Source organism: Haliotis cracherodii, unplaced genomic scaffold (genome assembly GCF_022045235.1).
Source record: "Haliotis cracherodii isolate W230 unplaced genomic scaffold, xgHalCrac1.p SCAF_18, whole genome shotgun sequence".
NCBI lineage: Eukaryota > Metazoa > Mollusca > Gastropoda > Lepetellida > Haliotidae > Haliotis > Haliotis cracherodii.
This window is the reverse complement of record NW_027266273.1, coordinates 21,747,390-21,774,726: the sequence shown is the minus strand read 5'-3', so window position 1 is coordinate 21,774,726 and position 27,337 is coordinate 21,747,390. Positions and strand designations below refer to the sequence as shown.

At 40.0% G+C, this 27,337-nt stretch overlaps 2 protein-coding genes across 3 annotated transcripts; one reads left to right on the top strand and one right to left on the bottom strand.

Moving 5' to 3' along the window:
• Positions 1 to 2,963: 2,963 nt before the first annotated feature.
• LOC139465399 (large ribosomal subunit protein mL45-like) lies at positions 2,964 to 12,099 on the bottom strand. The gene is made up of 8 exons (XM_071247104.1): positions 12,013 to 12,099; positions 9,907 to 10,059; positions 7,446 to 7,581; positions 6,098 to 6,162; positions 5,410 to 5,561; positions 5,130 to 5,184; positions 4,116 to 4,265; positions 2,964 to 3,767 (listed from the first exon to the last, which is right to left on the bottom strand). The coding sequence occupies exons 1-8, from the start codon at positions 12,055 to 12,057 to the stop codon at positions 3,483 to 3,485; spliced, it is 1,041 nt and encodes a 346-aa protein (XP_071103205.1). The 5' UTR covers positions 12,058 to 12,099; the 3' UTR covers positions 2,964 to 3,482.
• A 1,675-nt stretch (positions 12,100 to 13,774) lies between these two features.
• LOC139465885 (eIF5-mimic protein 1-like) lies at positions 13,775 to 24,346 on the top strand. Of its 2 annotated transcripts, none has more exons than XM_071247859.1 (13): positions 13,775 to 13,854; positions 14,951 to 15,018; positions 15,935 to 16,017; positions 16,576 to 16,669; positions 16,961 to 17,070; positions 17,528 to 17,729; positions 18,828 to 18,937; positions 19,082 to 19,168; positions 19,439 to 19,522; positions 19,811 to 19,876; positions 20,573 to 20,792; positions 21,460 to 21,582; positions 22,161 to 24,346. In XM_071247859.1, the coding sequence occupies exons 2-13, from the start codon at positions 14,958 to 14,960 to the stop codon at positions 22,181 to 22,183; spliced, it is 1,263 nt and encodes a 420-aa protein (XP_071103960.1). In that variant the 5' UTR covers positions 13,775 to 13,854; positions 14,951 to 14,957; the 3' UTR covers positions 22,184 to 24,346. The 2 variants fall into 2 exon arrangements, with proteins under 2 accessions (XP_071103960.1, XP_071103961.1); XM_071247860.1 differs by having other exon boundaries at positions 13,795 to 13,854; positions 14,929 to 15,018.
• The last annotated feature ends 2,991 nt before the right edge of the window (positions 24,347 to 27,337 follow it).

The following is a 27,337-nucleotide window of genomic DNA, read 5'->3' as shown; positions in this document are numbered from 1 at the left end:
CCGAGACTTTTTCAAGTCAAATTTCAAATTCAACACACTGAATGAATGTGAAAAATATCACCCTGTTCACAAAAGCAGTACAGATGTAGGTAATTTTAAAACAGAACAAAATAAAAGCAGTGTAATAAAACATTTTTATATAATTAAATACCAACTTTACAACACCAAGGACACAACACAGTGATTTGCATGATATGCAAGAACGGACCCAGCATTTTAAAAACGGGGGTCCAAAATAACAAAATCATGTTGTGTGTGCGTGTCTGCGCGCATGCGTGCGGGCGTGTGTGCTTGTTGGGGTGGATTGAAGGGTTAATTTATTTAGGGTTTACAGAATATACAGAACTTAACGTTTGGGAGGTCCTTTGGAACCGTAATGGGTCAGATGAGACATATTAATTAGATGAACATTAAATCATTACATCTCCTCCCACGACAACATACAGAATTGGTGATGTTAACAATTTAGTTCAAATGCTCCTAAACTCAAGTATTTAATATTTTTCTAAACAGCCAAAATACTCCGTAATCTGATACTTCAAAGGAATTGTTGCTAAATGTTATTCGTAAAGATAAAACAATTCTATCAACCAAGTCACCGAGCCTGTCTACCGATCCAGACACCGTATTTCCTCTATTAGGCGGAAAGGATTTTAATAAGAAATAGTGGTGGTCGTATCTTACGACCAGTATGGATTTCCTGGGACCAAGTCTGACACATCTTCCCGAGGCAAAGGAGTTAACTGACTATAAAAGTCCAGTTTCCACCCTTGCCGAACTAGGCTGGTATATGGACTAACAAGTCTATGCATAGTCCAATCTAAATCGCGCAACGAAATCGAAATCCGGTTCGTAAACTGTCATGAAGATTTCGGTCGATTGCAGGATTTGCAAAACATGTGCACCGCCAACTCGTTGTCAACAGATATTTTCTAAATCTTTTCATGTTCCTAATCAAGGTGCTCACGTGATTTGATGCACTTCGTGATGTAAGGCTCGTTTTATCACAATATAGATCTTGATTATCGATCAGATCGTATTGGGGGGCACGGGTGGCCCAGTCGTCTAAGGCGCCGCGATTCGCTGTACAGAGTTGCGTCCCTATGAAACCAGAAACCTATGATTGTGGGTTCGGATCCCGGTTCGCCCCGATTATGTTTCTAGGTTTGTCAGCACCATACCCGTACTCGTGGGTTTCACCGAAGTGGTAACGTCTGAGACCTGCGTCACTTCGGGCTTTCCTCCCACATTAAGCTGACACGCCGCGATATAACTGGAATACTGTTAAAAGCGGCGTTAAACCCAACTCACTCACTCACTCAGATCGTATTAACAAGGCGCCGGCATTTTGTTTGAAGCAAATGCAAGTGATACGAGAGGTGGAATCTGATTGGTCCATAGGAGAGGCAGGGAAGGGACATAACTCGTAATTGCCACACGTGGCGCTACGATCGAGCCCAGGAATTCCAGACCAGATAGGCAATGTTTGAAACTGGACTTTTAAAGTCACTTAACTCTTTTTCCTCGTGAAGATGATTCTGACACGGAACAATTGAGGGACGATCAAGTATACGACCGTGGAGCGAAACTGCTATGAACAGGTCTGCCTCGTTCGGACTCGATAATCTGTTATATGATTGCGGCATAAAACGACATTCACTCGCTCGTATTTATTTCATTCGGTATTGACATGGCGAGTGTGTGGACTAATTAATTTCGCCTCAGGGACATAGAAACATAAAACTGATAATGTCCTGAAAAACAATGTCTTGTGAAGAAAATATTTGAATCTGCTCCTCTTTCAGAAAGACACAATGGTGCCATGAAACTCAAGAATACGGCATCTGTTAACATGCATTTCTTAATTACATCTGTTGAGACGGCCCTAATAGCACTTGGGACTGATTGTTGTCAATAAAAGTGGGAACATCTGTCGTTGACACACCCTTCGAACATGACGTGACCTCCACGCCTACCTGCTGGGAATGAACCCTGAGCACAACACGACTGGTACTGGTAGCAAAAATATATTTAACCAAATATCTAAAAATGTGTATGTGTGCTTAAACAAATTGGGGATTTCCTGCTGTTTGTATATGAAACCATAAGCAACATCCAAACGTGCTAATTCCTACAGCAAACTTGACATGTCCTGTTCAAATTAGATACGAGTTAATAGAAACTGGATAACGCACTTGGTTGCGGTATTTACCGACTCTCTCACTGTGTTGACGTTTCTTTAACTTACCAGAGAAAGGGTCTGCATCCTGCCTGATTTAGAATCACATTTATTTCACAAAACTAAATGAATAGCTTGTTCAAATAGACATGTATTAAGAGTAATAGCCTGTATTTATGTTTGTTATTTCCGTCCAAAAGACCAGAAGATTTCGGAGGCACTCGGCAACATTTTACAGAAGCAAATGTGAAAATTCCATATATACTCACAGACAAAAGAAACACGAATACCATTTACGTTGGTTAATATATGAAGAATTACTCATATTCCAGAGATATTAGATTGGTTCGATGCACAAACGAACATTCTGCTATTTTGTGTGAACCGACGCTCATGAACGCGTCACATGTGACGTCATAGCGGAGGTATCCCCAATACAGAATCCCTGTGAGGATTCTGGGGACAAGGTAGGCATGCCGCAATCCATGCTTAGAGACGGTAGGGTTGTCAGGCTCCGTGATTTGGCAGAGTGAGGGTCATCGTTTCCCAATAAACTTGGGTCATTACCGATGTTTTCTGCCACTGATGTGGGGCACCGCGGCAGTTGTATGGCTGCAATGTTTCTGACTGTCGGGTTAATAAACATTCTCTTACTCACCACAGACAGATATGGTAGATATGAAAGTAAGGATGCATTACAAGTTCGACTGTCATAACATGACACTACTCCTGAATCCTGACACTAAAATAAACAAAGACACGAATTTACAAATTACTAGTCAGCTTTATTCCAAACTTTCACACATACTCTCAATGCACAGGAGTACACAGATGAAGCAAACCACTGTGTATATATGATATAGGAACATACAACCTAGTCTGACTGCCTTGAGGAAATTCATAACCAGACTCCATGGGCAGTAGTTCCAGAAACATCAGCCTCCGGCCTAGAGAGTCTCAGGGCATCAATACTCCTCATCAAGGAGCAAACGGTGTCAGTGACACAATCCAACTTTTGCCTCAATGTCTGACTGTACACTGATGCGCACACTTCTTCGATGGAGGCTTGTCGCCAATACTCCCAAATGGCCAAAAACACACCTGATAATGAAAACATTTTGACCTTCTTCGATGAGTTGATGAGTTGACTACCATATCAGTATTAATGTCTGTCTACATTAGACAGTGTCCCTGATGTCAGATGTCTTGCTAGTTCTGTGGCAAGATGTAGAACAAGGGTAGACCATGACAGACAGCATTCCTAGACATACTCCACCTATTTGCAGCTCAATAGCTGTCAGTCTCATGCAGCAGTTTGCACAGAAGTGTCTTCGCCCTGCTTCTCAACACTGGTGGATGAGCTGGAGTCTTCCTCAAGCTCCTCCAGAGGTTCGAACGTGGCTACACGATATGTCTTTATCAGCGGCTCTCGAGGGGGCATCCAGTCGGGAATTATCTTGCCGTGAACTCGCCACTGTCCGTACACGTTAGCAATGTGCTTCTCAAACACCACATACTCCAAACAGTCTTTGGGTATAGTCTTACTGCCATACATCAGACGACCAAACCGGTCATAGATAGCAAGGATCTACAACAGATAAGTCTCAATAACAACCTGCACGATGATATCTGGTACACACCACACACCACGGCACTGAATAAACCCCTTATTTGTTTGTTGCTTTGTTGTTTAACACCGCACTCAGCAATTTTCCAGCTATAAGATGGCAATGTGACCAAACAACCCAGTGATTGACATCATGAGCATCAATCAACGCAATTGGGATACGTTGACATGCATCAACCAAGTCAGCAAGTCTGGCCACCAATCCCATTAGTCGCCTCTTACAACAAGCATAGGTGCCTTCTACAGCAAACCAGGGTTACTGAAGACACAGGTTGGATACACATCTAACAAACCATGTTGTGGACTGACCTGTTTGGTGTGGATTCTGACGGTCACCTGGGCGTACAGGTTGTCCTTCCCCAGCACCTCTGTAGTCCGCACATGAGTTACACGGGGTGGCTCGATTGACTCCACGAACTTCCAGTGAAAAGTCTTTTTCTCCAAACCAAACACCATCTCCTGCAGAAATAACCACATTGACAGAATAGTGTCAGTGCATTAAACCTTCAATAACAAGAACAGCGTTCATCCAAATTAACCAAACAATGGTACGATGTAATATGATATTGCCTATACAGTGAAGTTTCCAGCAATAACTGACTGGAAAGCAGAAATTCAAGATTAATTGGGCCCAAACTATGAGGAATTTGGGGTATTTGCAGCGAGCACAGGAATAGATGACAACAATCTAATTAAAATCAGATCTAGGTTCTTGCTGTCGCTAAACAAAGATCTGAGTGCACCCCATAACAGGTCATTTCATAATGACCTTACTCGAACATTAGCCAATTAGCAGCTTTCTCGAGCTTTACGGCACTCGTTTTAACCTGGCGACTTCAATTTCAGACTATGTTTGAAAAATAGGTTTACACAGTTCTCGAACAAATGAACATTCCGGAATGTTTAATATATAGTTGGTATGATTGTGTGGCAGTGCTTCCCACGTACTGTGCAATGCCTCCTCCGTTCAAATGTTTATCCCACGGAAGCGAGAGATAGACGATAATTTTGACGGAATCAGTCGTAAGGGCTGTAACTGTCGTTCAGAATACCCTGTGTTAATGTTTTCGAGGTTGCATGATTAGAAAACACATTCCGACTGTCACTTTCATGATCTGGTATGCAAGGCTTTGATTGGTCGGATGAAAGGTCGTTCAACGTGACCTGTAATGGGATGTCCTCAGATCTTTGTTCAGCGATAGTCTACCTCTTCACCATAGTAGTGCCTATCCTGCTTATTAGTTATGACAGATAACTATAGTAATATGGAAGAACCATGTGCTCTTTTACTTCTTTTCAGTAGTATTTATGACCAACACTCACCACAAAAGCTTTCTCTGACACAAGCTCGTGCAGACGATTTCTGTTGCCTCGTATACTGAAACAAACAATAGTTGGGCATCATTATGATAGCAAAATCTGTGTATATGACAACATAACATAATATGATTCCAATGTGGGTAGTTTAAACATGTAAAAAATATATGAAGTCAATTAAAACATGATTTTCAGAAAATGAGTTCTTTTTAACAGAGGAGTAAAAGTCTGACCCCTCCCAAAAATCAAATGTCAACCGCAGCGCAGCCTCAAGTAATCTTCTTACTCCTCTAAACACTTCTGAGCCTCCATCACAATGTCCTGAGCCTGCAGTGCAAAGTCCTTAATATCAAAATCATCCTCGAACTGGCGCACTTTCCGGAGGGCCATAAATGACTTCCCTTTCTTCTCAAACTCGGTATACTTCTGCTTCACTCCCTAACAAACAGAACAAACCATCCTTGAGACACAAGAAACAAACATCTCCTCCTCACAACGACACGGACATTGGAAGGCAAACATGACAACCACATGGGAAGATATTCACCCTGGAAATCTCAGAATATTAACAATTTCTTTTCGATAGTTTTTAAATTTTACCCCTCACACATTTGGAACAATCTAAATTTATGGGATGGCATACAGTAAACTACGGTTATAACGAACTATGGTTATAACGAACTATGGTTATAACGAACTGACGGATATAACAAACTTACTTTTTTGTCCCGACTATTTGCTGTAGTTATGCTGTATATATGCTTATAACGAACTGACGGATATAACAAACTTACTTTTTTGTCCCGACTATTTGCTGTAGTTATGCTGTATATATGCTTATAACGAACTATGGTTATAACAAACTAAAATTAGTAGTCCCTTTGGGTTCGTTATAACCGTAGTTTACTGTATTTGTATATACTACATTTGCTAGTTTGTGAACATTCTACAGTGACTGATCTGTGCTGACTGACCTCGGTTGAGAGGAGGGAAGATTTGCCATCTCCTTCAGGGGGGACGAAGGGCTCAAAGATGGCAGCTGCAAAAACAACACCAAGATATCACTTCCTTGCCTGCGCATTGTGTGTTTTATAGAGCTAGCCCCCTGAGATACCATGCCGCAGTTTAACATGGGTACCCTACTGAGACACACAATACTGACCAGTCCTTGTTCTATTCCCTCAATGCTGAGTGCCGGTCAGTGTTAGAACAAGTACCATCTTTTGGTTTAATGCTGCCAGGGGATTAAACTGCTGACCATCCGCTTTCGGGGCAGACACTTTATCCACTACAACATGTAGGCGGTCTCCCTGTGAGTTAAATAGAATTCGGTACTGCCTGATTTAAAAAATATAGCTTGCTTTACCAGCATAAAGTATAGTTTTGCCTTGAACTATTATAGTTAAAGCATGAGGACGCTTATTGGAAGAAGAGCAACTGCAGTCATTTTATTTGACTGCTGTATTATTTGTGTTATTCCAGGACAAGCCGAATAGGGACTCGTGACCCTCTCATGGCCATTTTTGCGACCGGTTCCGTCTTAGCACAAAGGGGCATACCTAAAACAATTGTCAACTCGTTGCGTAATGGTTCACATATATTTCTCCATGTATTATATATATATTACAGGTGCAATTTAAAGCACATCTGGACATGCGGAATTAAACAGCATGATTGAACACATTTAACTTTGTCTTGGGTTTAATTTTAGATGCAAGACATTTGTAAAATCAAAAATTATTTATGAGGGATTCTTTGACAAAGAACTTGAAATCATACACGCATTCTGACCGGTTTGTCATATTTTTGCACATAACATTCATTGATAGGGGGACGAGTCTTCTTGCAGGTCGAGGAAAGGGGCGAGTGGTGACGAATGTCCTGCATGTTGCTACATGCCCTACACTGACCAACAGGTGTCCATGTGGTCATGAAACTCTACAAGCAGTGCTCATTCCTGTATCCATGGACAGACATAATTCCTTGGCAACAACTTTGTAGCTGCTGTGGGTAAGTTGGTGGCAAGAGAGATAGTTGGCATCGTAGACTGTGTACTGCTATTAACATGATTTAGAGTATTTTCAAAAAAACTTTAATGTGTTAAAATAGTTGTAAATCATGCGTAATATTCAATAAAGAATACAAACATAATATTTTATTTTGTAATATTTGGTGTAACTGTTCCACAAAAACTGTTGTAAGTGTCTAACAGTTGTAAGACAGGCGCCTGAGACAAGGGAGGTAATCACATCCATGAATACCCGGTACAATATTTGTCACTGAAGTTGAAGTCCCAGCCATAGTGAAGGGGAGGTAACTCACATGTGCAGCTGATATTGATGGGTCTCTCTTGAAATATTCGGGGAGGGGGAATTTTATCTTTCTTCATTTGCTTGTGCTTCTCATCGGCTGACATGTCCTGATCTTTCATCACTTTCCCGTAGTCTGGCAGGTCAATCTGAAATAATGGCCATATGTGTAAGATCATTGTGAAACAACAGCCATATATGCAAGATCATTGTGAAACAACAGCCATATATGCAAGATCATCATGAAACAACGGCCATATATGCAAGATCATTGTGAAACAACAGCCATATATGCACGATCATTGTGAAACAACAGCCATATATGCAAGATTATTGTGAAACAGCCAAATGTGCAAGATCATTGTGAAACAACGGCCATATATGCAAGATCATTGTGAAACAACAGCCATATTTGCAAGATCATTGTGAAACAACGGCCATATATGCAAGATCATTGTGAAACAACGGCCATATATGCAAGATCATTGTGAAACAACAGCCATATATGCAAGATCATTGTGAAACAACAGCCATATATGCAAGATCATTGTGAAACAACAGCCATATATGCAAGATCATTGTGAAACAACAGCCATATATGCAAGATCATTGTGAAACAACAGCCATATATGCAAGATCATTGTGAAACAACGGCCATATATGCAAGATCATTGTGAAACAACAGCCATATTTGCAAGATCATTGTGAAACAACGGCCATACATACAAGATCATTGTGAAACAACAAGCCATATGCACGATATGTGCAAGATCATTGTGAAACAACGGCCATATATGCAAGATCATTGTGAAACAACGGCCATATATGCAAGATCATTGTGAAACAACAGCCATATATGCAAGATCATTGTGAAACAACGGCCATATATGCAAGATCATTGTGAAACAACAGCCATATTTGCAAGACCATTGTGAAACAACGGCCATATATGCAAGATCATTGTGAAACAACGGCCATATATGCAAGATCATTGTGAAACAACAGCCATATATGCAAGATCATTGTGAAACAACGGCCATATATGCAAGATCATTGTGAAACAACAGCCATATATGCAAGATCATTGTGAAACAACAGCCATATATGCAAGATCATTGTGAAACAACGGCCATATATGCAAGATCATTGTGAAACAACGGCCATATATGCACGATCATTGTGAAACAACGGCCATATATGCAAGATCATTGTGAAACAACAGCCATATATGCAAGATCATTGTGAAACAACAGCCATATATGCAAGATCATTGTGAAACAACGGCCATATATGCAAGATCATTGTGAAACAACGGCCATATATGCAAGATCATTGTGAAACAACAGCCATATATGCAAGATCATTGTGAAACAACGGCCATATATGCACGATCATTGTGAAACAACAGCCATATATGCAAGATCATTGTGAAACAACGGCCATATATGCAAGATCATTGTGAAACAACAGCCATATATGCAAGATCATTCTGATAATATATAATGTTAAAACAATGACTTAGGCGCCATTATAACAGCTTTTTTTCCTACCATGGCCTTGAGGATGACCATGACATGATAATGTGCCACAGATATTTCTCAGGGCTATAACAGAAATATGCATGATGACATCCCTGAGATGACCAAACAACGCAAAGGTTCTACGTTCGAGCACCCATTCATCATCCATGACAGGCTACCAACTCTGCATGGAGCTCCCATTCATCATCCATGACAAAGGTTAAATCTATTTTCAGAGATCGATCACTACCACTCGATCTCTGAAAATAGATTTAACCTTTGTCATGGATGATGAATGGGAGCTCCATGCAGAGTTGGTAGCCTGTCATGGATGATGAATGGGAGCTCCATGCAGTGTTTGTAACCTGTCATGAGAGCTCCATGCGGTGTTTGTAACCTGTCATGGATGATGAATGGGAGCTCCATGCAGTGTTTGTAACCTGTCATGGATGATGAATGGGAGCTCCATGCAGTGTTTGTAACCTGTCATGGATGATGAATGGGAGCTCCATGCAGTGTTTGTAACCTGTCATGGATGATGAATGGGAGCTCCATGCAGTGTTTGTAACCTGTCATGGTTGGTGAGTGACAGCTCCATGCAGTGTTTGTAACCTGTCATGAGAGCTCCATGCGGTGTTTGTAACCTGTCATGGATGATGAATGGGAGCTCCATGCGGTGTTTGTAACCTGTCATGGATGATGAATGGGAGCTCCATGCGGTGTTTGTAACCTGTCATGGATGACGAATGGGAGCTCCATGCAGTGTTTGTAACCTGTCATGGATGGTGAGTGAGAGCTCCATGCAGTGTTTGTAACCTGTCATGAGAGCTCCATGCGGTGTTTGTAACCTGTCATGGATGATGAATGGGAGCTCCATGCAGTGTTTAGAACCTATGTCATAGATGTTGAATGGGAGCTCCATGCAGTGTTTGGACAGTCTGCTGCTAGCCTCACCTTCATAATCTTCTTCCTCCGGAGTTTCCGAAACTTTGGGTTGAAGTGTTTGCTGGATGGGTAGCGCACCTGTAGCAGACACACTGCCGGTGCACACTGGGATATGGTGGGCACGGGCGACCATCTTGAAGTCACCTGACAGCTTAAGATTTTCTGTAGAAAAGAACAGTATGACTATGTGGGAAGCTGAAATATTAGTTTGACATCATGGCAGATGTCATTAGCCTTTCAATGGTTACTAAACTGCTGGCATGGCTGAAACCTAACAACGTTATTGTGCTGATAACACTCACTAAACCCTATATATAACATAATATTGTAAAACATAACTTCAAGATCGACATCCATGTGTTACAAGCAAACATAAATCACTGTCTTTTACAGAATAAAATATTTCTCCAGGGCTGCGAATATAATGCATCGTTGGATGATTTTATTTTACTCTTGTCCTGTGAAGACTAAAGAGTAAGTAGGTGTTTCTAGTTCTGAAGGTATTTAAACATGATATTACAAAATTCATTACTAAGTAAACATGTTAAAGTTTTTTTAAAGTGACACTATTTTGACCAGAAATTTTGACCAAATTTCCTGGCATGTTCTGAACAAATCCCATGATGTATTTGAACTTGGACCCACTTCAAATCTTGATGTAAATACTCAAACCCTTTTCAGTCGTCTCTTTCAGGAAGAATGGAGTTCTTGGATGCTTTTCCGAACTGGGATCCTTTAATAATCTCCTAATTGTTATTAATGGGAGTTTTCGAAAATGTAGGTATCTTTTTGCAAATTAATATTGGGCGGTTTTAGCGTGGGTCATTGTAGACTGATGCACAGTCATGGTCACTTTTACTGTGAAACTTGAAACTTGATAAAACATATGTGGATTTACCTTGGGTAAGACTTGAATATCTATAGAAAAATTATTAAAAGAGGTGGACCCCTCTCCCCAATTATTGGGGCTACCTGACACTAAGGATTGGGAAAAGGTTGTCTCACCAAAAGGGGTTTAGGGATTGTGAAAGGCTATCCATCCCAAAGCCCAAACTAACCATGAGGATAAAAAGGTATGTTAGATCAGCAATATAGCACTATCTAGTTTGGTAAACTGAAATCTTGACACTGGTGGAACATACTCTGGGAGCAGTGCACTTTACTGGGCACACTTTTTTTTATGTCAGCCAGCACTGGGGATTGAACTCACATTGACAGCTTGAAGCTATGCTTTGCTAATGACTTAATCCAACTAGCCAACATTTTACCATGGGCGCTATCACAAATAATAAGTGCTTGTTTACCAGGTCATCAACACCTGATTGTCTACCAACACCTGATTGTCTACCCTAGTCATTTTCTTTGCCAAAAGGGGTGGTCGGGTAGCCAAGCAGTTAAAGCATTCGCTCATCACGCTGAAGACTCGGGTTCGAATCCTGACATGGGTACAATGTGTGAAGCCCATTTGTGGTGTCACCCACCGTGATATTGCTGGAATATTGCTAAAATCGGCGTAAAACCAAACTCACTCACTCAATTCTTTTCAAAAATCGAAACGTTGATAAAGATTTACGGAGTTTCTTCAAATTACATTTGATTAATTCGTTAAAAGAGATAACTAACCCTAAAGGTCGTAAAGGGGTGATTGCTTGACAAGGGGTCCCCACTCCAAGGATCGTGCAGGGGTGTTTGGTCGGAAAGGGGTACCTAACCTAATGATCGTAAAGGCGTGTTTTATCGAAAGTGGATCCAAGGGCTAAGGACCGAGTTGGCCCAATTTGGGGATAATCCAACCCTAACACGACTAACCCTAAGGATCGAAGAGGCACGCGAGACCTGTGAAACGAGAGCCACGGCCGGCAGCTTGAGCCAATTAGCCCTACGCCCGGGAAAGTGTATTGTTGTCTTTACTTCGCATTAGACAGGTAATTATTACCAGCTGACAAGAAAAGGATGGCGCAACAAGTGCACGAAAACAGGGGTATCTGCACCCACGCTCGCGGAGACCTGCACAAGCAATCCACGTTCTCGAATGAGAAGGAAAGGGGCATTGTTTATCGAAAAGATGTTATACAAAGTATTCAACATTAAAAAAAGCATGCAAAGGGCATTGACCTGATGACAGCCAATACGCACGAGTCGGCCTATGTGCGCGGCCATTTTGAGATGTCAATTTCGCGTCACGTGACCAACCAAACCAGCGAGCGGTCGTGCTACTATTACCCTAAGAACGAACAGTGCTACTAATATTTTGTTCACTGGAACTCATAATTGTTCATTTTTAATGTCCAATCTTAAAATTATGCAGACAAACGATTTCATACACACAATATTGTACTGCATTACCCTCTAGATTCAAGTCCGTATCAACATTAGGGTGCAGGATTAAACGGCACCTCAGCAAAACGTCACCGATTTCTCTGGCGAAAACGGCACCGCATTTGGCAAAATCGGCTCCTATGTGTCTGGCGTAAACAGCACCTCTATTTTTGATAACGATAACAACGATTTTTGAAGGCAGTGGCGTTTTTTCCCTTTTTTATACGTGTCGTCCACCTGTATCACCGATGCCAGACAGGTTGGCGTCTTGTTCCTGACGCTGCAGCGCCAGAATGTTCTGGTATCTGAAGTTTTATGCAAACACCAAATGAAAAAAAAAATGACATACTTACTTACTTAGATTATATGATATTCTTATGAGATATAAATAAATGTTTGTGTTTAGAAACAAGTATAAATATATTTACCCGAACGACGTAAATTTTACAACACTATTTACCACCGTGTCTGAATGATGTATATATATATAATCTTATACATACTAGTACTTTTTCTGAGAGCATTAAGCAGGACATTTTTATATTTTGTTTGGTTTACGGACTTTATCGGTAATTGGAAAAAAAATGAGAAAACTTCAATTTATACATTATTAATATTGATAGCGACAGTAAATGAGGTTCAATATTGTTTTTAGATCCTGGGGGTTCTGCCTAATAATGATAAAACAAATAGTGTTTTTTTCACATTTCATTTTCTTGGAGTCGACGAATTTGTACACTAGATTTTAAACTAAGCCTGACATAATGTCAAATAGGACCGGATAGATTTATATGTGCAGATTTAAATAGACGAAAGGTTTAAATATTTCTTTGATGCACGGGCAATTCATTCCACGATACAATCCAGGTGGATTTCGAGTTAGGATAGATCCCTTACAACCTATAGCTACATGATGTTCGTAAAAGGCGGCTAAATAGATCGGGGAGGTATCTTGGTTGATTGTGTATCATCATAACCCAACGGATTGGGCGTTGCTCAGTATATCAATCACTGGTTTTCTTGGTCTAGACTAACTATTTACAGGCCTTTAATTTAATTGAAATAAATTGCCGTGTGCGGCGTTAAACGACAATCTAATGAACACTAAGTCCTTACACCGTTATCAAGCAAGACTGTCTAAGTAATGCCTATCTAAGGAAGTTGAAGTTTTTTTGTTCTAATCTGTCACTTTGCCCCCTGGTAAATCTTCCCAAACTTGTCACACATATTCAAAATGAGGTCTTATGAACAGTACATAAATCATATGAACACGCTACGACTCAACATGCCTTCTCATTGAATGACTCATCTTTGACGTGTCAATCTGAATCAACACATGGCCATTTGCCTGATTGTGATAATATATATAATATTGAGTTGGTGTAGTTTAAGATTTCATTTTGTTTTCATTATAAAATAAATAAATGCACATGTCTTCTGGCTGATGTTGACCAGTGGTAGGTGCGACAGTTGCAGCTCTTTTATTGAAATCATCGGAATGTCATGCATCTACTTCACGGTACTTGATTAGTTGTCTAGATGTAGTATATGCGGCACCGATTCATCACGAGAACTTGCGTGACGCTACGAGATTTGACCTCAAACCGATTCTTGTCGAAAGAACAGGCTGTATCGAACGTAAGGAGACTTTCAATTATCAGTTATGTGTAAATTGTACGACAAGTCGACACGAATTTATGTCAGACCTCTAATATATCGACTGTACTGTAAGATGAAAGTCAGTGATTATTTACATAAGCTTCCTGTGTGCGAACATTACTCAACTTGATGCAATGTGCGTGGTTTCGCGTCATGGCTGCTTGTCCGTGGCCATGTTGTGACTGGAAAGTGAAGAGGGTGCAAACTTAATGATGTTTCAGCAACCTGAAATTAACGTTTCCTGAAAAGTTTCATCATGTGATCGTGAATCTTGTTAATAGTATTACCTATCTTTGAATCGTGTTTACTTTAAATTGACATGGACATATTTGAACTTTTCAGACTGTTTTTTTCATGGAAGTTATAAAAGGCATTTACAAAAAACTGAAAATATAAATGTTGTTTTTCTTACTTATATGGATCGAAAGTTGAAGAGCCAACTCCCGAAATGTTATGTGTCATTGTGGTATTACTACCAGCACACTTTTGACAGTCACTTTGACAATATTTTGACTTAGGCATAGTAAGCATTTTAGCGAAGGGGAGAAATTTGACCTCACAGCTCAAGTATCAGCTGGCACTTTGATGTCGCTGAACCTGATAGTGTAATAGGAATGGTATTACTACCAGCACACTTTTGACAGTCACTTTGACAATATTTTGACTTAAGCATAGTAAGCATTTTAGTGAAGGGGAGAAATTTGACCTCACAGCTCAAGTATCAGCTGGCACTTTGATGTCGCTGAACCTGATAGAGTAATAGGAATGGGGGACAGATAATTTTAATTGTTAAGATTAAAGTAAGATACAAAAAGTGATTGATAACCTTTGTCATCATGGTTAGTAATCATGCTGACAAAGCATTATTCCCAAAGTGATACATATTGTATCACTATCTTAATCACGTTTTGTAGGAATTTGCCAGTACACTTTACCTGCATGTTTATATATGTTTTATGGGGATACTTTTAAACTAAAGACTGATTTATCCAACATTTCTAGTTGGATCTGGTTTGATTGCTCCATTTCTAATCTGTGACTATGTTTAAACAGGAAGTTATCGGTGTATTTGCAGAAGTTATATGACTACTAAGGCAGAAAAACCAACACTATCAGGCACCCGTCTGAAAACCCGGAAAAGGGGTAAGTATTTATCTTTGTTTGATATCCATCATTTGGGGTTAAGACCTGACTAGCCCGAACAGAATTGTTGGGCTATAGACAAGTAGCTAAAATCACAGACTGGGTAATTGTTATGGATGTTGATATTAATGATACTGAAATTATTTGTGTAGTAAAACAAGATTTATTAAAAAGTTATCAAGCATAAGGCAGTAGCACATATGCAGGGATTGAATATTCAAAAAGTTGTACTGTACAGGGGGCAAGTGGGGATACATTTCCAGTACTTCTGGTCTCTTCAGAACACCCACCCCCCCCTCCCCCCCAAAAAAAATGTAGGTGAAAGATTTAATAAAACCTTGACATGCTTAACTGTTCCCAGTTCCTTGCCATATTTAGACGTGTTAAAGGCAAAGGACTTCCTAGAAAATGTTCATTGACCAACCACCTATCTCCGTGAGATTATAATTTTAAAACCCAATAACCCATATTATACAGTAGTTGTTAAATTTCAGCTGACACTGGACCATAGGATAGTGACACTAGCTTACATGAGTTGTAAAAGTCACTGGGGGCAGTCGGGTAGCCTAGTGGTTAAAACTTTCGCTTGTCACGCCGAAGACCCGGGTTTTGATTCCCGACATGTGTACAATGTGTGAAGCCCACTTCTGGTGTCCCCCGCCGTGATATTGCTGGAAAATTGCTAAAAGCGGCGTAAAACCATACTCACTCACTCACTGTAAAAGTCACTGGCCAGGGTGTCGGGCAATGGTAACTTTTAATCACTGATATGGCTGTTGCCTGTGCTATCCTATGTTTTGTACACTTCCCTTAATGGACATGATGAAAGTGGAAGATAGGTAATTTGTACATCCTACACTAGGCTACAACCTTATAATGTTGCCAAAAATCTCATGTGAATACTGTTGTTCATCAGATGAAAAAGAAAAGTACGACCCTACGGCTTTTCGAGACACCATTATCCAGGGGCTTGATGAGACTGAGGGAGATCTAGAAAAGGTGAGCATCCAGCAGCTGAGTTGTTGGCAGATGTATACATGGAACTGGTGAATGTGATGGGCGTCTTAATTGTGTTAGGTACTGGCCACATGGCAGTAGTATGTTAACATGGTAGAAGCTTTGCTTGAACCCCCATGGTTGTGAAGTCTGTGGTAGGTAGTAAACTTTGATGTGTTAGGCTATCATTATCCATCATGCATGTTATAATGAGTTATTTGTTGAGTTTTTGAGCTTGCAAAATGTCAAAAAACGTCAGTATATCTTATTTGTGATTATATAATACTTGATTTCATGTTCATCTGTGTCTGGCAGCCTAGGCAATAAATCAGAACACAAAGAAGGCCCAAAACATCAACCATCCTTCATAGCGATGATTGATCATGATATTTTAAGTGATTCCTAAAACTAACTCATGAATGTGTGAACACAATTTATATTGGCAAAAGGCCCTCTCTCACTCACTGATGGCAATATCTGATTTGGCTATAAAATGTATTTGTGACCAGGGTAAACTACCAGTTCACTTCTGAATCTGTGCATGCTTTGACTTTGTTCCAGGTTTCTAAGTTTCTTGACATTTCTGGCTCCCGACTCAACTATCGCCGCTACGCTGATGTGCTCTTTGATATTCTCTTTGCTGGTGGACAATTAGGTAAACTTCCTTTACATCATTTATGACAAGTGATTAACATCACAGGTAAATTATTTTATTTATCAAACTTTGTCAAACTTGATGTATAGTTCTTGGTTCTAAGGTACTCATATATGGACAACATAATTGTTGTTTGGGCCAAAGTCAGTATGTTGAAGAAATAGCATACTTTGTATGAATAATGGAAATGCCAAAAGATATTCCTTGATATTGTGTTTTCTCATCTGAACAAGTTAGGTGACTGTCCAGTTTGAGTGTACATATGTACATATTCTGTTACACATGTTGCAGCTCCAGGTGGATTTGTTGTGCAAGATCCTGACCCAGAAAAACCATCACGCACCAATGTTTCCGTGTTCTCCACTGAAGAAAACGTTGAAAAGCAGAAGAGCTTCTATGAGGTAGGTATCGTCATGAGTATTGAATGTTCGCCAGATGGAGTAACCATTGCTTATATTTCATGGCTAAACGTAGCACTATTGCATTGTTGGCTTGTTCTAAACCTGGCAGTAATGTGCCAAGATAATAAAGAGTAATTTACACAGTTGTTCACTGAGATCACCATTAAGTATGTTAAGTGCAGAGCATGACATTTAGCAAACAACTTGTTGCCAAGAAGCTGTTGTTTAATGATTGTTTTTGAGAAACTCAATGTTTTCATAGATCAGTTCCTATATTGGGTTTATAAACAGTCCCTGTAAGAAAAAAATAAACAGAGGACTCTTTGAATTCACTTTCACAGCAGTGTTCCCTTTGTGGAACTAATGTTTTAATCATTCAGACAGTGTGTTCATCTTCTGAAAGTTGTCATGTGTGACGTACATTTTGTTTATGATTGTCTAAACGTGTGTTTTTCAGGTGTTCTACAAGCTGATTCGTCGCTACAAGTACCTGGAGAAAGCATTCGAGGACAGTTTGAAGAAGATCCTTGTGTTCTTGAAAGGCTTCACTGAAGATGAACGTCGCAAGCTGGCAATCATCACTAGCCTCCTGCTGGCAAATGGCCTGTGCACAGCACGGGTCCTTGCCAGCCTCTTTGAGGACCACTTGGTCAAGGAGGGTATGTAGTCACAAGTAGTACATTGTCCTCACATGATTGGACAGGAATTCCTAATTCATCATATTCATATTTCCTTAGTCATAACTAATGTTATGACTTTATAGAGACTGGTGTGACTTGTATTTCACTCTCATTACAAGTAAAAAGTAAAATTGTAATGCCTAACTATACATTATTAACTACAGCGTTAAAAAATCTCAATTTTTTTCTGATTCTGTGGCAACATGTTAGACTTTGACTGTTTATAGTGGTGTGTTTGTCCAGACCATATCTCTAAAACTAGGAGGTAATCTTTCATGATTTCGGGGCTTCGATCCCTGGTCGCATCATACCAAAAGACATTAAAAGATGGTACTTGTTGTTACCCTGTGGTGCGCGACATAAAGGGGCTAAGACAAGGACTGGTCGGTTTGGAGTCAGTATCTTGTGTCTGAGTGGGGTATTCATGTTAAACTGTGGCATGGTATCTCAGTGGGCTAGCACTATAAATCGGCATCAGTCAAGTCTAGTACAAGCAGACACATGCACACACACACGCATGCATTTTGCTATATAAGTGCAATAATCTTGGATGTGAAGTTAAACCCAATTTCACCTCACCTCATGACACATTGCACACTTTAAACCAGGTTGTCAAATGATGCCTTTTGCTACTTAAAGGTGTTTTGAATTTGTATTTTTTCCCGTTTCCATAGCAACAGATTATAACCCTGTTCATAGTGATGTGTACCTGAAATAGAAATACAAAGTTCAGAATCCCAATTCCATGGTATTGTCTTGATAGCTCATTAACTACTCTTGTATACAGACAAATAAGAGAAATTCTCTCATCAAGTTGGACTTAAAATGACAGTCAGATGATTTGTGCTTTCAAATTCGTAGGGGCTGGGGGGATTTGTCATCTTCTGATGACTCTTGTTTAACAAGATATTGATTACTTTTTCCCCTTCCCAATTTGCCTGCCACTCAGCTTCAAATCCTTGATCAATCCCAGACTATTGTTATGCATGCATTGTTGGAATACAGTATCATAATATCTACATTATTTTGCGTACAGTATTCCAGATTTCTTTAACATTGTGTTGTTTTTTTTTGCAGGTCTCTCTTTGGAATTCTCCACGGTAATGTTTAAAACCTGGCTCGGGGAACGAGATTTGAGTTCAGTGTTCTCCACACTGAAGAAATCCCAGATTGACTCGCGTTTGATGGTAGGTGCTTTATGCATCATTTCAAGTAACTGTAGTGTGACATAATCGGAAGATCTGATAAGTAACAATACAAGAGACATCTGTATCACACTGTCAGTACTGTTTGTTTGACTATAAATAATGTTCTGTTCTCCGTTGTTCTAGGAACTGTTTCCCATCAATAAGAGGAATCAAGATGTCTTCTCGACATATTTCCGGAATGCTGACCTGGCAGTTATTGCTGAAATGCAGGTATGGACATACATTATCTTCGCCCATGGTCACAGATTAGCTCCCATTGGCCCAGCTGTCTTGGGCATTACACTTGGCTAGTCAGAGTTGCCTCCTCTTTGTTGTTCCTTGATGAGCTGCTAATTTGTTTGAATCCTTAGTTTTCCTTATGGTGTCAACACCATACCTAAGGTCATGGGCTTCACCACCTACGCTTCCCTTTTGTAACATTTGATTTCAATATTTTGTAGTCATTTTTGAAATACAACTCACTCTAGCTTTATAATGCAGGTAAAGCAGGAGGCTGTAGAGACAAAGAAGAAACTCCAACAGGAGATGAACGATATGATCAGAGAGCAGCAGCCAGCAGCCGAGGTAGGTCAGACGTCTAGCTCGTGGTGCAAACTTTATGGTTGATGACCTCGCAAATGGAATTTCTTGTTTGAGCAAATCTTCTCAATTCAAAATCTTGGCAGCCACTGAAATGTTTTGTATATAAAGAGATTGGTTAATTCAATGAAACACCTGACACCATACATTAGTTTCAGTTGTGGTTGTCAAGCAGTTAATGTAAGGTCGAGTTGTCTCCTTACCCTCCGCATGTTGTTATGGTGAGGTCTTTTTGATTGTCATTTTCATGCTACTTAAATTGTTGCTTTACAGATTAGGTCCTATGTCCTAGAAGAGATGCAGAAGAATGGTATCCCAGAGCAGGAGGTGGTGATTCTGGTAAGTACGCTTAACATGCTACAGGTGGACTACCAGTCAGTTAAGCTTATTTATTTTGACCCGTCAAAGACAGGAATATAGGTCCTTGATGGCGAGATGCCTCCATTATCAAGTGGACTTAACATCTAGAATGATTGAACATCATTGTTCGATCCCCTGGCCTCAACAAACCCATAGAGGTTAAAAATTGTAATTGTTCTTACTCTGCCTTTTGCGCGTCATTAAGAAGAGAAAACAAGGACTGGTCGGCTCGGAGTCGGTATACTGTGTCAAGAGTGGGTATCCATGTTAAACTGCGGTATGGCATCTCAGTGGGCTAGTACTATAAATTTGGCATTAGTCGGGATGAGAATTAGCAGCCAAGCACACATTCATGTATGTCATGTATACCATATTTCCTTGATTAAACACTTCGGCGTGTACTTAAACCCCTGGCGTGTAATCTCACTGATCAAAATCATTCTATCCTTTCGTTTGATTCTATAACAGGTCACTATGGTATGGCTTGAATTGTGCTGACTGCAGCTTAAATTAACATGGGGCCAGTTTCTTGAACATTTAGTGACAGTATTTGACACCACAGCAGTTGTGATGAATTTAGTTGCCCCATTTAATATATGTAAAATGTGTTTGGGCAAGTTGTGTAGTTTTGTATGTGAGTTGTGGGTTGTCTCCAATCCTGTTTCGTGTCTCCAGGTGTGGATCATTGTGATGGGTTCCGTTGAGTGGAACAAGAAGGACGAGCTGGTAACGGAGCAGGCCCTGAAGCACTTGGCCACATATGCTCCACTCCTAGCCGCGGTATCCAAGTCGGGCAAGTCCCAGCTGGCACTCATTCTCAGGATCCAGGAATACTGCTACGAAAACATGAACTTCATGAAATCCTTCCAGAAGATTGTTGTCCTCCTGTATGACAGTAAGTTGTCTGCTCACCCTACTTCCAGCAAGAATGGAAAAAACAAAGTGAAAATTTACAACACTTGATTTCTCAAGTGTATTGAAGAAATCAACACTAGAATTATACTCAATATGAGTCATATTTTTTAGTCATAGATTATTCTGTAGATCTTAGGACTTTCAGTGATTAATCCCCTTTGGTCTTCAGTCTTTCTGTCAATGATGGCACAATAGGTCTTCAGCAACCCATGCTTGTCATAAGAGGCGACTATGCTTGTCATAAGAGGCGACTATGCTTGTCATAAGAGGCGACTAAGGGGGTCAGGTGGTCAGACTCGCTGACTTGGTTGATGCATGTCATCGTATCCCAATTGTGTGGTTCGATGCTCATGATATCCATCTCCGGATTAGCTGTTCCAGACTCAGTTATTTACAGACTGTCTTCATAGAGCTGGAATATTTCTGAGTGTGGCGTTAAACAAAAAACAAACAAAACATTGGTGATCTGCTGGTTCATCTGTCATCAGTATTGATCTAAATGGCACCAAGCCTTCAGGTATTCATTTTATGACCAGCCAGTTCCAAATTAAGAAAAAAATGGCCTTTTGTAGTTGATGGTGTGGACAAACCTGACATTCCCGTATTTTACATGCTATGACAGCATACCGTATTTCTTTGTCTTGCAGAGGAAGTGCTCAGTGAAGATGTTATCCAGAAGTGGTACAAGGGAGGTCACTCTTCCAAGGGCAAGAGCACCTTCCTTGAGCAGATGAAGAAGTTTGTAGAATGGCTTGAGAATGCTGAAGAAGGTAAAACACAGGTTTTATTGATGGGAACATTTAGAATCAGAATATCGACTCAAGTATCACAATGTATCAATCTGTAATTAAATAAGTTATTCTGTATGTGTATAGATGAAAAATGTGTATGTAGACCCGCATTTAATCAATTTAATGTTATTAATGAACTAAGCTTATCCATTAAATGGTTATGGTTGAGTTCTCATTGCCCATCTTAACCACAGTAATCTTAAAAAATGTAGACATTTCTGTGGAAGTGAATTATTAATTTAGTATTGATATTCATAAATTGCTATCAACAAAGCATCAGTGATAAATAAAATTAACTGATACATGATATTGCAGTACACAGTGACATCCCTATAAAACACCTCTACCCTGACTATTCCATTGTTTGGACTTGACAGTTTGGGCAGAGGAGTAAGTGCATCAATTTTGTTAGATTCCCCACATGGGTACAATGTGTTACGCCCATTTCTGGTGTCCCCAGTAGGGTTTAACGCTGGAATATTGCTTTAGTGCTGTGTGGAACCATACTCACTCACACAGGGACTATTTGATCCAATTGATATCTTTTGCTTTTTCAGAATCTGATGAGGAGGATGATTAATGTTTGGTACAAGCATGATGGATACGAGGACAGATCTGCAGCTATGCACCAGGGATCTCTTGCTTTGATTCAAGTCTGCCATGACTGCATGTTGACACTGTGACATTGTACACAGGACTGCCTGCCTGCCTCGACAAGGTTCCTGGCAGTCGTGCTACAGTCATTCACTTCCTCATCGGTGTCTCCCTGTTGGTATTGGTCAAAATCAGATTGATTCAATCCTCAAACTTGTATGACCTATATAACGCTGAGAAATGGTGACATCTTGGTGTTTCACTGGACAGTCTCTGAATGAGTGGAAATATCCTGACTTTACGCAGTTCTTGTTTTGCTGTATATGTACATGTGTGATTACCATGGCAACAAGTCATCAGAGAATATCCATGAGTTCGTTCAGAAGGACTCATTTTCACCCAACTCTCCTTCACGAATTTGGTCATTGCTCATATACTATGTTATGGAGGCTTTTATCATAGAGGACTTTCTGATTGCTGCAGACTGGTCGTTCAGTCCTATGTTGAGTTCATGCTTTGCATCTTTAGAGAGATTGTCACATGTTTGCCCTGTGTCTACCAGTGTCAACTAGTATTAGGTTTTGATAAATCTTTTACTATAATATCTCGTTACATGTTCGACAATTTTTAATGAACTAACTACCGGTAAGTCTGATTATTCTGTATGTATAGTTTTTGTTACAAGACTTGTGTACTGAAATGTTTTCGACATGACAAAAGGAAATATGTTATTGAAGAATGTCTGCCTCAACATGGAATAAGACTGCAATAATATTTGATCAGTGTATTTATCTTGCCAAAGATTGTCAGTTTTCTGAATTCTTCATGACTTGAAATACTTGTATGTCTACGGCCAGTGGAATCACTTGAGGGTGTTGATGATGATCATTGCATATACCCAACAATTGTCAGTGTAAAATACCTCTGTCCTGCACGTTCCTCGTATAAAATGAACAGCAAATGTATTGTTTATAACAGTGTTCAATCTTTCACAGCAGATACATTACATAACACAGGTCTGGTACCAGCTGTCGTTTGCAGATGTAAATATTTGCCCCCTACAGAGGAGTGTTTGATTCTGTGCCTGGAACGTGTAGATGGCTGTTTTATCATTTCATTATGTTAGTATATTTTTGTAAGGTCCTCCACCCAACCATGGGCCCAGTAATGACTCCACTCAAGCAGCAACTCTGTGGCCTTCGAAACTTGTTACAAACTTTCGAAATATCGAAAGAAAAAAGTTCCTCATCATTGGTGATATTGTTTGTGAACCATCAGTTGTCTATTTGTGACATGTTTTGTTTCATGTATGTTAATTCAGTGGAGTTTGACACTCATCCGATTTGGAATGTGTAAATAAACATTATGAAAACAGTCATCTTATTCAGAGATCATATTCAGACATTGGAAACATTGCCAGCTCATGCTAGAGATCTATTACAACATAGGGATACCTCCCAACTACATTGCATCTCGCGTCCCATCACCGTCAACATGTCCGAGCCAGTGTCAAAGCTAGCATGTAAAACATGGCCTACACAAGGTGCAGCAGTTCATTACAGGTACTGAAGCCTTCAGAATGTAATGTCTAGTAAAGACTTTTCTTTATTACAAACACAATATTTCTCAGCTTGTCAGTTGCTGTGAATTAAAACAAGCATTGCTAGACCCGTTTCTTGATGTTTCAGTATTTTGTGTTCAGTTATGGTGGTGGCCAATTTTATCCTCCATGTGATGTCATCCTTTGATTAGTCGCCGACTCCCTGGCTCTTACTTACCTGTCAGTTCTGTTTTCTTTGTGATTGACGCCAACATCAAACTCATATAATACTCTGTTATATGGTTCCATCACATGAAATGTATGTATGTTAAATAGTCACAATATTAGCCATTATACCCTGTGTTACAATATTTATCCATTCTTTTTGTTATGCAAACCCTCTATATTGAGGGTTTTGTGCACTTCCTGCACACTGTTCCCACAATAAGTACACTGACTGTTGACCACTTGAGTATATATTTTGAAACGTAGCATGCCCCCAAAACAGCTCTAATTGGGAAAATCATGTGACTTGGTCAGAGGCACTGTGGTACATAGTTGTCCTTTTTGTATGAATTATGAAAATTTGTGAATAAAAATTATTAAAAATAGTTTCTTGGTTAATAATTATGTAATATAACTTGTTACACTGCAAGTTTGATGACAGGAAAAACTACAGATGGGGACTGAATCACAAGAAATAAAGCGTTTGTATGAATACTAGCAATGTGTTTTGTATTAGGTTTATCGTTAGCTAGTTCCAAGTCACAGCAGTTCGAGTACAGACAAGACACACACACATTCGCGGCTCCGTGTAAGGGAATAATTCAGAGCAACAGCTGAAATTCTGAAACTGCATCATGCGTTTGAACTTTCACCTGATGCACAGTTCAATGTGTCCATTATTATCCGACATTGTTTCATTTGTGTAACGCTGGTTATTAATGCATGCTACTAAACATGTGATAGGGAGTGTCTTGATAGGATACATCCATCCGACTGGTTGTTTGGACATGAGTTGGGCTGGACCTCTTAGCTTGTGACAAAGGATGTGACATGGCTCAAGACCTTCCCTGCACGCGATTCCAGGATGCGATTTGGGCTGGACCTGTCAGGCTTCATTTCATAACAAACAAATGTAAACATTTAGATAAGTTGTCTCCCAAGTGGTATTCAGATTCACACATGACTGAATTTAGGACTCATTTTGTCATATGGGAGGGAGGTGAAGCCTGTAAACTAAGATCAATATCTTTTCATCCAGCGTCTGAACACAAACACCTGCTGTGCACACAACAATACCTACTACGATATAGAGGTTATCACGCGAGTGTGTTTGGGGATGGTAAATATCCTGCATTAGGAATAAACATTGTATTTAACGAGCCTTGGCGAGCTAAATACATAGTGTTTATTCCTAATACAGGATATTTACCATCCCCAAACACACAAGTGTGATAACCTCCTTATCATATAATGTCATTCTTTAATTCTGTGCTTGAAAATCGCTTTCCCTCTCTCACAAACATTACCGAAACATGGTGAGTTTTCCTAGAATGCGCGCATTAATATTTATTACGTCACAGGGTAAGTGATGTGTCTATCGGACAGTGACAGTAGCCAATATAGTTCCAACTGAAATCTGTTTCTTATACAGTGGCGAAGCAACATATACGCAAAACAACAATCCATTGGTCTGTCCGCTAGAGTAACTGCCCTTTGTCAAGGGGAAGCTACTCTAACCCTAGTCTATGAGACGTCGCGGCCACGGTCAGACGTTGTTGACAGTCGGTCTTTCTTGTCATAACGTTAAGAAGTGCAGTCAGATGTACGTACAGCGACAAAACGAAACAAGGTAAACAATTCAAACATATTTCGGCCAAATCCAACTATTTTAATTTGTGGAGAAGGTTTCAAGCCGCAGAGGTCTACAAGCACAGATATGGCTACTGATCCCGCTTGGCTAGGCCTCGTGCCCTTCGAAAATTGTTTCGAAATTTATATATCCAAAGTTGCCAAAACTTATAAAATGCCTTAGCTACGTCACAGTTAGACACTGATTTTCAGTATATCAGACTGTTCTTTTGATAATGATAGCAATTATCCCTGAAGTTTATCCAGATTCCCGATGGTTAATTCTGACTCGATCGCCGAATGACGAGGGCGACGCCATGTTTGTTTATAAACACTGAAAGTAGTCCCTACTTGACCTTTGATATTTGCATCTCTATCCGCATATGACCCCAACGGATATCGTTTTTATCCGTTGGCTTTATCCTGCCGCGAAACCTACCCATTATATGATAAATTGAGGTACTTGCACGCAGATTTATCCTCCAACTTGACACAGGAAGATAACACTCGCGAAAAGTACCGTATTGGACGTAATAAGCGACAAGGGCGCTCTCAAAATTAGACATAAACAGCTCTTATTAGAATATTATTTTGGTAAAAAAAAACAGAGTTGAAAGATAAATTTCGTGGTTTATGCTGATGGCCTGTTTATATACGACAGATATATTTTTCAAGAATTTAATTGCCCATAATTAAGTGTGCATATAACACACGAGTGCATTTTATACACGAATTAATAGTCTTGCGTACATTGATCAATCTGAAGGGTTGCTAATTGGGATTGTTCACTTGCCAATATATTACCAATATATTAGCAAATATATCTATTTTGATGTGTGTCTCGATTGCTGGAGCTGAACCCTCATTGTGTTTGCTTGTAACATTACTTTACAGTTAGGCACTCTCTTGTTAACGTCGTTGTAGCAGTTGCAATGGCCACGTCCTCCTTTCCATGTTTATCATTGTTTCGTGTGTTTGCATCGCAGAGGGGTTCATCTTCCAATTGATCGTGTATAACTGAGGAAGAGCAAGACATTTCAGTCTCGACTTCAAACAAAGATGGCTGCCGTTTCTGCAGAGTCAGCTCGAGTTAAACTGCTGACAACAGAACCACTGTTAGTGCAAATTGTACGCTATTTTTGGTTACTACATACTGGAGTCTAGGTTATTTGATCAACTCTGATTCCAATGGATATATTTTAATGGGCTTCTATTGAGGTAGCAGAGTGTTTGTGTGCGCGCGCACACGTAATAGTACGAACAACGATTCACGCCCTCGGGGTATGGTAGGGATGATACGATATCAGCTATGTCACCGGTCCAGACCACCCGATTCATTAAATCGGGAGTTCCCACGGGGGTATATAGTAACAAGTCACTCATGTTTAAAATTGTTGCAATCGATGTTTAAACGAATGCTTAAATAATCTGAATGTTTAAAATTGTGACATGATGTAGCCTATAAATGTTTCATAGAAATTGTCAGCTATCATTATATCGACAATCCGACAGTCTCGCACTCCGACTCCGACACACCTAATTTGCAACGAAATACCGAAATCACTCATTAATCAGTCTCGTTAATCCGACAGTGATCAGCGTACTCCGTGGTCATCTGCCCGCCAGTACACAGCCAGTGTTTTGATGCGAGGCGAGTCGGCTGGTAGCTGCATATTACAAAGCTGCAGCGATAAACTTGCTTAACAATAAACAATTAATGCTTTAAATAAAGAAAACAGGATAATT